The sequence below is a fragment of the Empidonax traillii genome, unplaced genomic scaffold (assembly GCF_003031625.1).
Source record: "Empidonax traillii isolate 1590-97213 ecotype Southwest subspecies unplaced genomic scaffold, ASM303162v1 scaffold826:size277384, whole genome shotgun sequence".
Classification (NCBI taxonomy): domain Eukaryota; kingdom Metazoa; phylum Chordata; class Aves; order Passeriformes; family Tyrannidae; genus Empidonax; species Empidonax traillii.
In genome coordinates, this window is record NW_020956019.1 from 109,930 (window position 1) to 126,341 (window position 16,412).

The 16,412-nt window shown below is 37.5% G+C and overlaps 1 protein-coding gene across 1 annotated transcript in view; it reads left to right on the forward strand.

Moving 5' to 3' along the window:
* Nucleotides 1-16,412, forward strand: part of USP45 (ubiquitin specific peptidase 45) — a 51,003-nt gene that overhangs the window by 9,169 nt on the left and 25,422 nt on the right. Inside the window, 8 exon segments of the mRNA XM_027901950.1 lie at nt 672-841; nt 2,426-2,529; nt 2,904-3,004; nt 11,041-11,186; nt 12,428-12,523; nt 14,420-14,550; nt 14,643-14,675; nt 14,677-14,730. Coding sequence (XP_027757751.1) covers nt 672-841; nt 2,426-2,529; nt 2,904-3,004; nt 11,041-11,186; nt 12,428-12,523; nt 14,420-14,550; nt 14,643-14,675; nt 14,677-14,730 — 835 coding nt within the window.

The window sequence follows — 16,412 nt, forward strand, 5'->3', positions numbered from 1 at the left end:
CAGAGAGAAAGCTGATTTTCTAGTGAGTTGGTAAAACCTCTATTCTTGAAGATATTCAACACTCAGCTGAACAAACTGTGAAAAAACAGATCTAATTCATATTTGGCTCTGCTTTGAATGAGGGTTTGGACAAGATAGCCTTCAGAGGTTACTGCAAACCCACCTTATTCTGTGATATTATAGTGGAATTTGTGTAAAAAAATATGAGAGTGAAGAATGTCTGATATTCATGTTCAGAATGAGCAGTCGTATACTAGGGATGCACGGGTATTTGAAAATCTTTATGGGTTGAAAGGAAGGTCAACTGCCTTATTTTTTTTTTGTTGTTGTGGACAAAAATAGATTTATGTAGTGTTTTACTGTTAAAAACCAGGGAAATTAGTTTTGTACAAAAGTAGTACTTGTACTTTTGTACAAAATAGTTTTCTGGTTTTAAGAGATGGCGTTTATTGACTTGAAAAGAATTTTCATTACAGAAAGACTGAAATAGGTTCTTCATAAAATTCAGTATATGGGGAGCAGCTGGCTGATCTTTCCTATTCTAGTTATTTGCTATTTTTTTTTCCTTAATGCTGAATTCGTTGGAAATTATGCTCTTGTAGTATACACATGCTCCCTTTCATAGCTATTATTTTTAATGGATAAAGGTGAGTATCTCTTGTTTTCTCTAGGCTTAACCTGCCAGCACGTGAGCCAAGCAGTGGATGTGCATCATGTGAAGAGAGCGGTGGCTCAGAGCGTCTGGTCCATATGTGAAGAGTGTCTGAAGGAGAGGCGGATGAGTGATGGTGAGCCCACGGCACCTTCTGACATATGGCTGTGTCTCAAGTGTGGCTTTCAGGTGAGCACATGCGCTAAATTTAGGTGGGTTTTCTAAAGGATACGACTGGTGTGAGCCCTTGTCTGTTTGTCATCTCATTACCTTCAGTGAAACAGTGTGACGTAAGTGCTTAGTTGTGAGAGTCCGTGCTTTAGCTTCTTCAGGGAAGTGGGATGTGGCCTTATGTTCTTGTCTTGGTTTTTGGCAGTGTTTTGGATTAGCTTGACGCGTTAGGGTGTGATTTGTCATCGTGATTAGTAGGTGATGGTCCTGCCTCTTCTGTGTTCTTCATCTGCATGCTCTTGCCATTTACAGAGAATTGGCACCAGTAACTGTGTGGCTGCAAAATGCATCCATTCAGATGGCTCATCTGGGAGAAGTTCCCACGAATACAAGTGAAAGAAAAACCAAACATGTATATTGCTGAATCAGCTTGTACTGTGGACACTCAATTGCTAGATTTGATTGAAACCAGGCAGAAAGGACTGTGCTGGAGTGAGAATGCTGATTCCATGGCAGCCAGCCATTAGATTGGATCAATTATAATGTCAAATCTTGGCCTCAGAGTTTAAAACAGCAGGTCCTGACCCCAGGGGCTTGCACAGGTTTCTTTCCTGTGAATGAAGTAAAACCTGATACAGAAAAATTCAGTTTATGGGCGATGTCAGGTTCGGTTCAGCCAATAGTTGCCTGAACAAAGCATTTCACAATTTTTTTATACTTTCATTAGGTTTTGCTATAGTAAGGATAGAAGCCAGCTCCTCCCAGTATAATCTGAACAGATTTGATTTTGCAAAGAAACATGCTATTTACAGATTTCAGAAGATAATTTACTGGATCTGAGGAGGACTCCTGTATCTTGTTTGAAAATTTCTAGTTAAGGAGGGTTTTTAGAAGGAGTTAATTCTGTGTAATTCTTCATGTTCATGCCATTAACAGGTACCAAAATTCATATCTCATTCAGAGACCAGTCCCGGAAGTCCCACTCTCTAGATACTTGAAGAGTTGCAAATGCTTTCTCTTGAAATTTCTGTACATAAATGGTGTGTTCTGAGTAGCTTTTTAGTGCAAAACACTCCATTTACCTTTTTTATTTGCTGTCTGGAATGTATTTTGCATTCTTGAGCAGTGAGGGTTACCTATGCTGTCCTTTCCTTGATATTCTGTGGACCAAATATGCTACATAATTGTTTCCTTCGCAATTTTTAGAGCATTTTTACTTTTGTAAATGGCATCATTTTCTGTCTATTGATACTTATTTAATACTTTTCCAAAAGCTAGGAATTATTTCTATTCAGTTTAAACAAAACTTAATAAATCTCTGTGCTTGTTTTTTTCCAGGTAGAAAAGATGAGGTTTTGGTTTTGTGTTGTCATTGATTTTCCTTTATTAGTAAAAAAAAGTTAATTGATATCATTATAACACTGGATTATAAAGGATACTAAATCCTTTCAATCCTTGAGAATGCTAAAAGGAGAGGGCAGAATAGCTTCTTGTCTAATTTTGAAACGTGAAGTTTTTGTCATTTATTTACTAATAATATAGTCTTTTCCTTCTTCCCTTCCTCCCCCCCCCGCCTTACTGTGTTAATGTTTCCATTTTTAGGGATGTAGTAAGAATTCGGAGGGCCAGCATTCTCTGAAACACTTTCAGGCAGCACGCACAGAACCTCATTGCATCGTTATCAACCTCAGCACGTGGATCATATGGTAAGAATAAGCATGCAGGGGTTTGTGTATGCTTGTGTATAAGGATGCCATGACTTAAAGGAGTGTCTTCTCATGATAAAGATGATTCTGACAGATAAAATTAATACTTTCTATAGAGGAAAGGGAGGCTTTCTGGAAAGAAAATTAGTTTGTCCTTTGGATTCTCTGAGAATATTTAAATCCATAAGTGAATTGGGACTGATCCATAGATGAGCATATACAAGATGAGGGAATTCGATTCTATCCCTCTTTTTAGTGTGAAAAATTGAAACCTAGATCTTAAGGAATTTTTGTAAGGTTGCTCGAGAGGGTTGTTAGAGCTGGGATGTGCATGCAGATAGTCTGAATTCTGGTTTGTGTCTTCTTTTGTTTAGGTGTTATGAATGTGATGAAGAGCTGTCAACACATTGCAACAAAAAAGTTCTGGCTCAGATAGTTGACTTTCTTCAAAAACATGGTGCCAGGGCTGAACCAAGTAAGTTTGCACAAGAAGTTTTATCTGGAGACACCTGTAATGTACTGACTAAAAATTTCAGATTTTAAGTCATGTTAAAAATACAACTGAAAAATTATGTATAGTATGACTATAATGTAATATGTAATTGCACAACTTCTTGGGCACATAATGCCTGTCAAAACATAATGTCACTTTTTTCTACAGTTTGATGACATTTGAAAATTATTTTGGGCACTAGAGGACAGTTTTTCCAAATTTTGTCTGTAATGAAAAGGGTTTATCATAGAGAAGTTGTTACCTAAATATAATGCAATACAAATTAATGCACAAAAAATATGTTGAAGCGTACACTATACATTTACTATAAAGGAATTGAATTTTTCTAGTGTGGATGTATCAAAGCTACAACTTCTCTGATTTAAGTTCATTCTACACAATTAAACAAATTTATTTAAGTGGATTTTTTAGTATTCTGTTGTTGTACGTAATGTTCATTTCTGCTGTTTGGTTTTAATTGACAGAGTGCTTGTTTCTATTAGTAGAAGATAGTATTAAATTATTTTCTTAAGTTAGGAACCTAATATAACTTCTCAATATATGTGATTGTTGCTAGAACCTTGTATGTGTGGCCCTCAGCTGTCTACTCTTGATAGTGTTGACATTATTCATCTCTGCTATAACATACTTGGCAGCATTTCTGGCTTGTGACTTAGAGAGTGCATTGAATTTCAGATTTTCTTCTCAAAAACCAGCTTAAGTAAACTTTTAAATCAACTGGTTGCATTTTTCAGCTGAGATAATCTACTGGTTAGAAGTAAGAATGCAGAAGGATTGCCTTACTGAATTAGACTAGGTGTTCTAGCTCCTTGTGCATAAATTCTACTGGTTTTAAGAGGTGTTACATATTTTTTGAGTGGAGAAAATGAAGGGCCACTTAAAATATTATATTTTGATCAAGTCACAAGTTATATGCTAAATTATTCAGTTGTAATAAATTGATAAATTGCTACTTTTTGCATCTTTTTTCTCTTGGAGAAATGAAAATACAGTATATGATTTTACTTTTTTCACAGCTTCAGTTTCAAGTTCACATGTAATAAGTGGTTGTTGCAACTTTCCTGCAAATGAAAATGCCATAGTGTTTCTTTCAGTTAATGTAAGGTATTCATGCAAAAAGTGGGTGTCTGTACTTCCAGTGATGTTTTAAAAATGGAAGTCTGTAACCCTCTCCACTGTGGCTGTGCTGAGCAGTTTGGATCACTATTGTGAAAGGTCTGGGACCGTTGGCCCAAAGGTGATATGCTGGGTTTTTTACATGGCAAGGAAAAGGGGAAAAAGCTGTTTGCCTGGGACACTCTGTTGCTTTGGCCAGGCTCCTTGCTGGAAGAGGCTGTAAAACAGTCATGTATTTGTAAAAGAAATGCATGACAGGGAACTCCCAACCAGAGTTGGCATTCTTCGTTTATTTTGGTAAATGACACACTTGCTACTTCCCCTACAGAAATCTATGTAAGGTTTTCTCCTTTCATTTAAATTAGACTACCTTTAAGGATTTTAAAAAAATAGAATCTGAAATTGAAATGTAATTCTTGCTGTTGTCCAGAACATGAAGGACACAACGAATAACTAAGAATTAACTCTACTTTTGTTTTGTTTAATTTTTATTTAGTTTAGCATTTTATTTCGTGTTTTATTGATATTTTCAGTGTAACTATCATTGTTGAAATTATTAGTTGGCATACATTTTTTAAATGTATTTTATATATTTAGCCATTAAAAACATAACACAATTTAAAAAATATGAAAAATAACTAGAGAGAAACAAGCAGTGTAAAGCTGACAATTACCAATTCATGTTTCTCGTTTAAAAATCAATCTTGTGCTTTTTTTTCCCCATTGTTTTTCCATTTCTTCCTAGAAAAAGCAGTCAAAATGAAGACAAAATTCTCATATCAGAATGTGGCACTGTAACAACAATTTGTCTTATGTCTGGATTTCTTTCTGTTGTAACAACTGGTTGGCATGGTGCATCATTAAAATTCAAATAACATTGTGTAGAAATTTCTGTAGAGATGAAGTATGAACATGGATATATAACTAACAGATGAGGGCTGCTAGGGTTTTTTTTTTTCAGTTCTCAAAAGTGCAGGATTCATTTAAAGATAAAATAATCAGTTTAAACATGTAAGGGAGGGTTATATAGATTTCCTAATTAATGCATCTTGGAAAATAAACAAAAGCAAAATGCTTGTCATTTGGTACTAATGTGGTGGAATAGTGTGGCAGCAGGATCCCTGCTTTTCACTCGGCCTCTCATAAAGATTCAACTTCACTTCAGCTGTAAAAATGTGCAAATTACATTACTACTACATGACTGACTTTTGTAATTACATTAAGCGATTGAGATAAATCCCAGTGCTGGGTTCCCAAAAGAATGCTTGCAGCTGTGTGATTTTCGCATCTGATCCTATGGTTTGTTGTACCCAGCAATGCCTGCTTCCCCCCCTCCCTCCCCCCCCCTTTTTTTTTTAAAGGAGTCTGTTTGGTTAAGAGGTCATGTTGGACACAAGATGGAAGAATAAAGCAAGATTGCTTTCCAGGGTGTACCACCCAGAAATTTGTTTTGTGGAAAAGGTTAGCAGGCCATGATGATTTCCACAGAAAGGCAGGTGCAGTATTGTCCGTGTGGCACACTTGTGAGCTTCACATGGACATAATGCACATGTAGTACACAGGAACCATGCTGAGACATTGCAATCTGTGTGTCTGCTCATTTGCTGCAGAAAACAAATTGTTTTGCAGTCTTCAAAGTGAATATTATGCGTATTTTCCTTTACAAAAGCCAAATTAGATGTCGGTGGAGATGTAAGATTGCATGGTTTATATAGAGCGGTTAATTAAATTGGTTTGTGTGGCAATAGAATGGGAAGAAAGAATATATATTCTCAAATTTCTTAGTTAAATGTATTGTTGGGAAGGTCAAGCAGAGGAATGAGATTTTGCTAGTAAGTTTAGCTGCCTAGATTTGCCAATAAATGAAATTTAGAAACTTGATTTCTATTTTAATAAATCTATTTCTATTTTTATACATCTAATAACAGATGTATAAAAATATATATAATTTTACAGTACAAGTAATAGTTGTTCACTTGTGTGTAAAAACAGTGTGATGAATAATTTTTTAGATTTGCATTCATCTGTGTGTATTAGCAGTTGACAAAGGATCACTCTGAAAAAAAATTGTATTATTTCATAAGTGATTTTTACTACATGTACGTCGGAGTCATGTAAGACCATTCTGTCTATTTAAAATTAACTAGCAAAGTAAAGCAGAATATATTGAGTCTCCAAATCTGAAATACACTTCAGCAAAAAGACATTTCTGTTATCGGTCATAAATTTTCTTTCAAATGTGCATACGTATTAGGGGCTGCGGTTAATTATACACCCTGCAAAGGGATGAAAACTGAATGAATGGTAAAAACTTTTTTTAGGCATCCTGTCATTTTTATTCACAGATTCTTTCCTTTCCCTGTCCATGTACTTCCTTACTTGTGAGGTGTAGCACAAGTCATCTGAGCGCAGAGGATCAAAACCTGTGCTTGAATAGGTTGCTCTTTAGCTGTGCAGATGTCTTTAGTTTATAACATTGTGTCAGATTCAGAGAAATAAAATTGCAGTTTTTTGATCATTAATTTGGTATGATTGTAACACTGCAAGAGAAATAGGGCTTTTAAAATATATAGCTAGTGACCATTTTAGAAGAAAACTGTGCTGTTTGTCCAAGGGTTAGATTCTCATTGTTGTACAGTGTTGAACAAAAAAAAAAATCTATTTTTTTTTAATAAAAAAGGAGTGCCAGACAATTTAGTAGCATTTCATAATACAACATGATAAGAACTTGGTAAAAGAAAGGCAGTCTATTAACCTTGTTTTTACTGTGAAGACCTTCAGCTGAAGTACCAGAGTTGTATTCAATAGGAAAGGCTTGACCTTGGCATAAAAGTGAGTGTTCCTGGAACTCTCATTTTTAATTAAAAAAAAAAGTTGAATTGAAAAGATGAGCAAAAGTGCTTACTCTGATGTCATTTATCTTCTTGCTTGCATACCATCTGCACCCCCAGGCACAGCTCAGTTTCAGCAAGGGCGGCACAGAAGTCCACGTGCACTGGAAGTGTCTGAAATACTGGCAAAGCAAATGGATAGGGAACACACGATAAGTTTTCTGGACATCTTTTGCAAGTGGATGTGTTGGCACCATGTGTGTTTGTACACCTGGTCCCGTAACTTGCTTTGCTTCATGGAATGAATCATTGCCCGTGTTAATGCAGGGCTTAGGAATCTCAGTCACGGGGCTGGTGCTGTGCAGCTGTGGGACAAAACCATGTTCCCCACCTCCTGAGAGCTTATAAGACTACAAGTGAGCAGAAGTACGCAAAACAAAAGAGTGGCAAGAAAAGGGTGGCAGGTAAAAACCTGTAGTAGAGGATCAGTCTCTGCTGTCCTCTTTCCCATGGGTCTGGTGGGAAGGGAGTTTTCTAGCATGGGGGAGAGCAGGGTGATGTCGGGAAGCTTTGCTGAGCATGGAGGCTGTGTCTATGCACAAATGCAGCTGTCTGAGGGCTGAAGGAGGGAGTGCTGGAGGTGGATGTCATGATGGGACTATGAGGCCTACGAAGAATTGGTCAGTAGGGTGTGATGAATTTGGTGGAGAGCTGGGCAATGGGTCTTGGCAGAATGCTCAGGTAGGGCATCTCTATAGCCAGGTACACTTTGTCAAAGGAAAAAGAGGTTTTGGTGGTCAAGGCACAACTTGGGCGAGAGTTTTCCTTGTGTGACTGGATTAGGAGGGCCCCTCTGCAGCAAAACAGCAAAAAGAGCCCAGCAGGGTAGCCGGAATGTGTGAGCCCCAGGCACAGTCTCTGCTGTGGAGGGACAGGCCTGTGTGGGGCTGATGTTCACACTACCTGAGAAGGACAGAGGTTGAGGGTTACCACGTCAGTTCTTTGAAAGATGTTATAATGAACTATGGATACAAACTAGTCTATGAATTTAATTACTTCTATGCTTTTTACCCACCTTGCTCTCAGTAATGTTAATAAGGTCCTTTATAAGAAGTATTACTGCATGTGGATGGATGGCTTGGACTACTTCGTTTCTCCTGTTTCTCCTGTTTGGCAAGGAGCTGAAGGTCCTTGTGGGCAGCAGCAGATGACAGCCCTTTTGATGGAATCCTTTTGCTGGGATCCTTGTTGTGTCTATACTGGCTTAAGAGTCACTTTTCATATCCAAAAGCATGCCTGTTAAAATATTACAGGATTGCAAGATTGAGCCGGCAAGACTCCATGAAACAGCTGTTCAGTGCAAATTCACTTTAAAAAATTACATATTAGCCTTTTGATTAATAACATGCTTGTAGCCTTGGGTTAATCTTGCAGAAGGACCCTCCAGCCCCAATCTGTAGAAGTATTAGCTATCACAGTCATTACCAGCATGTCCTATTAAGACTGACCAACTCTTCACATGTCAAGTAAACATTCAGCTTCAGGCCTGTCTGTCATTTATCACTGAGCTGGGGACACTGAGCGGAGCTAAATTAAAAACTGCTGTCCCTCATCTGGCTCTATGTCCTTAAAAATACCTGTCTTATAAGCAAGGCAGCAGATAATGTTTGTAATGTCAAAACAAAACTTTTCTTTCAAGACTTTTTCACAGATAGAAAAAAACCTAGTGAAATGTCATGTGGACTGTGTTTGTAAAATTATTAAAAAATAAAGAAGCAGTAATTAAAACCTTCTGAGTGAAAGGACATTCCTAGACTTCGATAACAACATCCAGGCCTTTTCCCAATTTACTGCTACTTCTCCTTATCCCTATGCTAATTATCCAGCTTTGTGGTAATCGTATGTCTGGTTCTCATTTATTGTGTTTTATAATTGCGTATTCATCCAGCTCTTATCGCAAAGCTGGATGCTTTGGCTTTGTTTTCCCTCCCTTAAATAATTTATATGTAAGGTTCAGCAAATGGAACCTTGCTACTTGTGTGAAGCTGCCATTTAACCATGAAGTGAAATGCTTTTATCGAGTTTGCCCTGCAGATATGGTCCGCTGTGGCAGTGCTGTCCATATTTGGTGGCTGTGCAAGGAGAGCCAGGTGGTGCTGCAAAGCGTAGCACAGTGAAGCGTGGACAGATCTAGGTTTGACATTTGTCATCCTGTACTGCTAAAGGGAAGAGAAAAATCTGCTTTTCCATATGCTTATGCTTTAATTTTTGCCTGCAGTTTTGTCCAGATGGCCTTGTGAACATTGTTTACTTTAAGATGCTGTCCCAGATGTTTTTGAATGCCGATGGATAAATGCAACAACTGTGGTATACTAATACACAAATTATTTACACAATTTTGGTTTTTTTCCCCCTATTTTTTTTCCTTTTTAACCATCTCTTCTCCCCTGCGCTACTCTGCATGGCCCACTTCTCTGAGGGGAGAACAACTCCACTTATATTATTAAACTTTTGAGAGTGAGCAATGATTTCGAGTTGCAGATATTTGGAGCTCCTATTCCTGCACTATGGTCGTTCTGGAGCTCTGTGTGGGTGGATGAGCGTGCCCCTTTTAAGCATGCCTGTTAAAAGGTGTTGCTGCATGTAGCCCATGAAACAGTGAGCAGGGTGTAAGCAGCTCGTTTGCCTGTCGTAGCATTCAAAACCACTTGCCTTTTTCAAGAACTCAGTCTTTTGCTTTGCCCTTGTACTGTCTTAATTTTCCACCTGAGTGGAGAGTAATTTAAAGCTGTGTAAGCGGTATTAGCAGGAACATTTAAATATGTTTTTAAACAGCAAAGCACCTCTAATTGTGTTTTGACAAACTCTGATACAATTTGGAAGAATAGGTATGCCTTGATGGTACTGTAGGGTGCAGGGAGACTGCTTCAGAGGCTTGTTTCCAGATACAACAGCTATTTCAATTTCTTCGTTATGTAATTATAGTTTTTCATCTTCTAAGCAAGAAGCTACCTAGGAGTGTACATAAAAGAACCTTTTGGCATGAGAATTTCATTAACGTAAATAGGTCTGTTAGTTATTTCTCAAGAACACTTTAATGAGACTTCAATGTGAAACTCATTAGAACAAATATATGAATTCATATGTCAAGACAGAGATTGTAGCATCACAGTTCTTGGCATCTATTAAGTCCATAACTCGTTTACATTGACATGCATTGTTAATCAATATTTAAGACACTGCAGATGTCAGTAATGTTCATATTTAGTCCTGCAACCATGACAATATGAAAGTTGCTAGTAGAATTCAAGGCTAAATATTGTTATCTCAAGTCTTTCCATTACCTCTAGGCTACAAGTTAATGACTGTCTAACTTTGCTGCCCTTATCTATTAAATAATAAGGGAAGCAGGGAATTATGTGGATGTTATACTGGTAGCATAGTTTTACAGATTTTTGATACTTGAAATTAAAACACTAGCATTGTATGTATGTGGGCTGTATTAGCAAGTCCTCAGGCTGTAACAAAGGGAGGTGGGTTGAAGAGCAAATGTAACGTTGGAGCAAACTGATAATGACTCCAGTTGGGCTGTTGACAAGGCAATTGGAATGGAGTACAATAATTGATAAAGACTTGCAGCATTCAGGTGGTAACTTTTGGTTACCTCTCTTCAAATGCACCAAAAAGCAGCCTTTGTGTGGAGTTTGTAATGTGTCTGGGGAATGTATATCTCCACTGCCTATTGTTAACAAACTAACAGAGCTCATTTTACTTTATTTATTGTTTGCATAATTTTAGAAGTTACAGCCTTATGGGAGAGTATGATTACTGTGGAAGGTTTTGTTGGATGTATGAAGTTGTTGGGAGGGGATTTGGGGATTTTCCTCCCTCACAAGGGCTTTAACTGGTGAGATTGCATAAAGCAGCATCTTAGAGTATCGTCAAGGTATCTTTCCACATATGTTAAGATTGATAAACATAATCGTGGAAGGACTACATTGATAAAACTGTGCAATTACGTAGTCATATTAATTTATAGTTCAATTATAGGTTCATCAAAAATCTTACGTCTTCGTGAAGAAAACAGTGAAACAAGTGAAATACTAAAAGGAAAAAGTTCTGGTAATGGTGCATCAATTCCAGTTAAAGGAATAAATAACTTAGGAAATACTTGCTTCTTTAATGCTGTCATGCAGGTAAGATGGAAAGATCATACCACTTTCTCTTAATAGATTTCAGAAATACTAAATCTGTATAATCTGTGGGCTTCAGAAAAGGTTCTGAGTTACCAGTCTTCATTCTGCTTTCTGAAGGTCCTTTTCAAATTCTTTTTACTCCTTGCTATCCAAGGAATATTTCCTGTTATAGCAAAAAAAGAATTCTTGGATCAGTAGCATTTTGCACAGTAATGAGACAAGTGAAAAGGTCAAGTGTTTTACACACTGCATATGTGTGTGGGTTGTACTCTAGCATGTAGTTTTATTTGTAGTTCAGCATTAGCAGTCATGAGTAATGCAAGGTAATTGAGTCATGAGTAATACTGGTGCTGTGAATAGTGGTACTTTGTGTGTACACTAAATTGTGGTGATTTTAAGCCCCTACAATGGATACAGTTATAAAATTACTTTTACTGATTATGATTTTTTCATGATAGAATAAGAGGAATGAGCTTTACTAATACACTTCTATTGATGTTGAGTATACAACTAATCCAACAAAAAAAGCAGCAGCCTTAGCAGGTTTTATATTGGACCATCCCATTGTTTGTCAGCTGAAGAGACATCTCTGTGTCTGCAGGCAGGAGTGAACAAATGAGGGAAAACTGCTATAAAGGTGTTCTGCACTGGCACACTTTACCTTGTGTTTATAGTGTTGATTACAAGACTCAGTAAACAAATAGTAAAATTATAAGGAGTAGATCTGCTGCAAATTGGTATCTGTCAGTACTTGGAGCATCGCAGAGACAGAGGGATCTGCAGTCAAAGTTAATAAAAACTAAAGAAACAATGTTGAGCTGGTTTCTCTCTCTCCTCAATTCAGGGAGGTAATGCTTTTCAGCGTGCCAAAACCTTTGAGCTTTATGAGGCATGATGAGAGGGACTGCAGAGTTTAAAAGAGACAAATGATTTCTGATACTATTGTCCTCACCATAAAAAAAATAAATTAATGAATCTTGTTGTTCAACAAAAATAACAAAGTTATTACTAGGAAACTATTTTGAAATTACAGAAAAAGAAATAGATACAATTTTAGAAACAAGTCAAATCAGTGATTTTTCTAGTGCTTTTTCTAGTGATCTGACCTAAACCTCAGTTATACATTATGAAATAGACCTGATTTTGTCTGTCCCTTAAGCTAGAATATGTAACTAAAGAAAACTGTGTAATTGAAAGATCAGCATGTTTCCTGTGGATTTTGATTTTTTTTTTCCCTTAAGAACTTGGCACAGACTCACGTACTAAATGAACTGATGTATGAGATGAAGGAGAAAGGAACAAAGTTAAAAATCTGTCATGCTTCAGACTCTCAACTGGTAAGTATGCAGTGAGAAATACAAATTTGGGGAAATGTGGGAAGAAGCCGGAGGACAGGAAGTAACACCTCTGTTAAAGGCACACTGTTACTCTCCCGTTTCTTTTGCCTTTTAATTGTTTAGCTGTTTATGTTATCTGTGAACTCATTCCTTTTACAAAAGTCAGTATTCAGCCCGGGAGGAGGAGGAATAAATAACTTGCTTTCACGTTGTCATATTGAAATATCAAATAATGCCTGGCCTTAAGTAAGAGAGGCTGGCTTATTTTTATTTGCCATTGAGTTTCTTCAGTATGAACGTATATGAACAGGAAATAGTCTATTCAGCTTTAGGAAGTGTTAATAAAATATTTTATTCCAGTCTGTCCCAGCCCTTCATTGATAAGGCTTGTAAAATTTATTATGTGCTTCAGAGGCCATAGGATTAAAATGAGAGAGGCAATATTTCACTGAGGAAAAAATTTCTTGTCCTTGAGCTCATTGCAGGCATATGGGAAAGAGACTCCTGTGGCTATTTTCCAAAGAATATCTTGCTGTTCCTGTCATGTCTTAAGAGACTTGGATTTTCATATGTTGTCGGCAATAAAGATAATAACCCTTTCCCTCAGCTGTTTTAAGCAAAGTGTTTACAGAAGACTTTTGCTTCTTTCTGTTTTTCCTTTTTTTTCTGCTATTTGCTGGGAGCTTTCTGGTGGCAGTGAGGGTAGAGGGGTGATATCCTGTTTCAGATACCTCTGAAATGATGAACATTTCTCTATGTTGCTGTAAGTGATGTTCATAGCCTTTCTAGGCAAGAACAGTGTGAAATTCACTGCACTGCTGTCTTTATTTCCTCCAGTGGTATTTCTGAGCAGCCACATGTTTCACTGAGTTATCCTGAGCCACAGTGGAGGTCTGGAGCTTGTCTGTGCCCAAAGGCTTAGAAAGCCAGTGAGATGTTGGCTTATGCTTGATGCGAAACTTGCAGCGCCATAAGGTTGAAAGATTGATTTTTTTGTTTAATGACAATGCTTACACTGTAAGTAAGGTATTTGGAACAAAGACTGTGTTTTCTGGTCTTTTTTTTTATTTTTCAACTCAAAATTAGAGGGTTGCAGTAATCTGACTAAGGTAATGTAGAAACCTGCAGCTTCCCGCTTGGTAAGGGGCATTTTTCCACCTTTCAATAGCGTATATAAAGCATATACTTTATATTTGTGTGTATCTGTAGTGCTTACATTTTGTGTGGATCTGCTTTCTGGACGAGGCATACTCTGTAATCATTTGTCTGGCTGTTGTAATCTGTTTTTCTGAGAGTCAGGCCTCCTAGCAGGGAGCACTGTGGTTATGTATGAACCTTGGAACGTGTTAGGGAGAGCTGGTGGTCTGTGGTCGCTGTGAGCCGCTGCTGGTGCCTTCACAGCACCTGGTTCTTGGAAGAACAGGGTGTGCTGTGTCTGCTGGATGTGTGGAAATCTCGGTGTGTGGCTCACAGGTCAGAGAAGCTGGCCACCCTTTTCCTAAGGTAGAGTAACAGGGAGCCACTGAGCACCGTCTTAAACTGGCCCACGGAGGTGATCACTTGGGTTGTCACTCCAGCTGAGTTTCAGTGCCATGTGGGAGTAAGAGTAAAGCAGGTAATACAGGAAGGCAGTCTGTTTTTGTGAGACTCAGATTGGCTCAGTGAAATACCTGTTTCCATCACTATTGGTTACCACTAATTTTCTCAACAAGAATTGTTTGGTTTTGCAACTATTATGGCTTAAACAATAAGCTTTCTCTTCAGATGTTTCAATCTTGTAGGTGACAGCAACCCCAGAACACTCTTAAGACCAAAGTTACATTGCTCTTTATCATGAATGTAGTAACTTGAAAGAAGTCTTTGAAATCTGATGTGTATTTTACCTTTGTTTTGAAGGATCCTTTGGTGGTAAACCTTTCCAGCCCAGGACCTTTGACTTCAGCGATGTTCTTGTTCCTTCACAGCATGAGGGAGGCTGGAAAAGGTCCTCTTTCTCCCAAAGTACTATTCAGCCAGTTATGTCAAAAGTATGTATTGTCAGTATCTTTTACTTATTCATTTAATTTTAACTTTTAATGGTGTGTTTCTAAAGTGTTCAGTGTCTTTTGTGCTTTCTAAGGTGCCATTGGATTTTTACTGGGCAGTCCAGAAAATGTCTTAAAGTTGCAGGACTTGTACTCCAGGGTTGTACCTGCCCTTCATGTAATGTATGGTCCAGTTTTTGAACTGAGTGTGAGGGGGCAGAAGAGGGCATGATAAAACTGAAGAAAACAGGATTACCTTTCAGGTTTTGTTTTGTATTAGCATAAAGCTGTGCTAATACTGCGAAGTGTTATGTAGGTATTTTGTAAAAAAGAGTAAGATTTTACATGGGAAACTTCTGCAATGATGTCTAACCTTGGCATCGATTCAAAATTAAAAAGGGTGTAACAAGTAAGGACTTGAAGCAGTACTGAAACGGCATATGGCTCCAGATTGCGGAGAGCTTACAAGCCCTAAAGAAAGTCCTGTTTCTTGGTGTGGAAAATGTTTACAGTGGTGCTTTGTAGGTGCTTTCAGTTGTGATGCAAACAGTCTTGTTTTTTAAAACACCTGTAGAAGACCTATTTAAAAGTTGATACAAATATTTAAATACTGACTTACAAGCAAAAGAAGCTGTAGAATCAGAGTAACTGGAGGGTGGTATGTCTGAATCTCACATTTAAAAAATAATAATATTTATTTGCTGCAGTATTATTTATGAAACCGTAAGCATTTTGCAGCAAGAGAATTAGGAAAGTTGCAGCCTCCTACCATGGCTTTCCAGGACAACCTTACTGGGCAGTGGATTTAAAATACAGTATTAAAGAAACAAAAGCTTTTAGACTAGAGCAGGGACAATTGAATACTGTAAAGAAATATGTAATTACCTTTTGAACTGTAAAAGAAAATGTGTATAAAGTGACCTTACAGCAATTTTGAGCCAAACAGCAGTGTTCTCTCTTTAACATTATCTACCTGGAAGAAAATATATAGGGAAGAAAAATATGTTGTTTTCTCACTCCTCCTCCTGTTTTGAGGCTGTCTTAAAAAAATGTGATTATAAAGATAAAATTTGGCTGAGAAATGGAAGGGAAATTATTAAATAACAATAGTAGTTTTTTCCCAGTAAGTGTTAAGGATAGAAGGGAAAAGATGATATAAAACATGTTTTGAAGCCCACCTTAGCAAATTCATTGTGAAATAATGACAATGCAGTGCTCTTCAGATGGCATATGTATTTTTAAAGTGGTAGTTATTTTGTATCTACTCTGTGTCTGTTTCTGTAGTCATCAAGTGATGTATAGCAGTATTAAATCTCAGCTATATAGTTTTCTTTTATTGTTTTTGGTTTTTAAAATGGGCATATACTTTAACTACCAGCTAAAATGGAAACATTTTAATGTGGGCAGTAGGATTTTGCTGTTTAGACATGTATCTGCCCACTTCTACCATCTCTTGTCTTCATTCCTACTTCTTACTTTTGTTGTTCTTGAGGAACACAACATAGATAGTAATACTTCTCTAGCTCTGTTGTCAATATCAAAAGTGTCAGCTGCATCCTGTTAACAAGAAGTTAAGTGTTCAGGGTCAAATAAGGGGTTGGACAAGTATGAGATAAGCTTTTGGGTTTTTGACTGTTTTCTTATTGGTGGGTAGATAAACAAGAAAGAAGAAGGGGAGTTTCAGCAAATTCAGCAGTCTGCAGTGGTAGACGCAGGAGAATGCAGTATTCTGTCATGCCATGTTTACAAAGCCTTTTTTCATCTTTTAAAGTTGGCCTTTCTACTCTTCAGCAAAGCTGAAATGGAAAAGAGAGCATGGCGTGATTACAGGAGTCCCAGCTAGGAAGAAGTCTGTGTAACTGCAG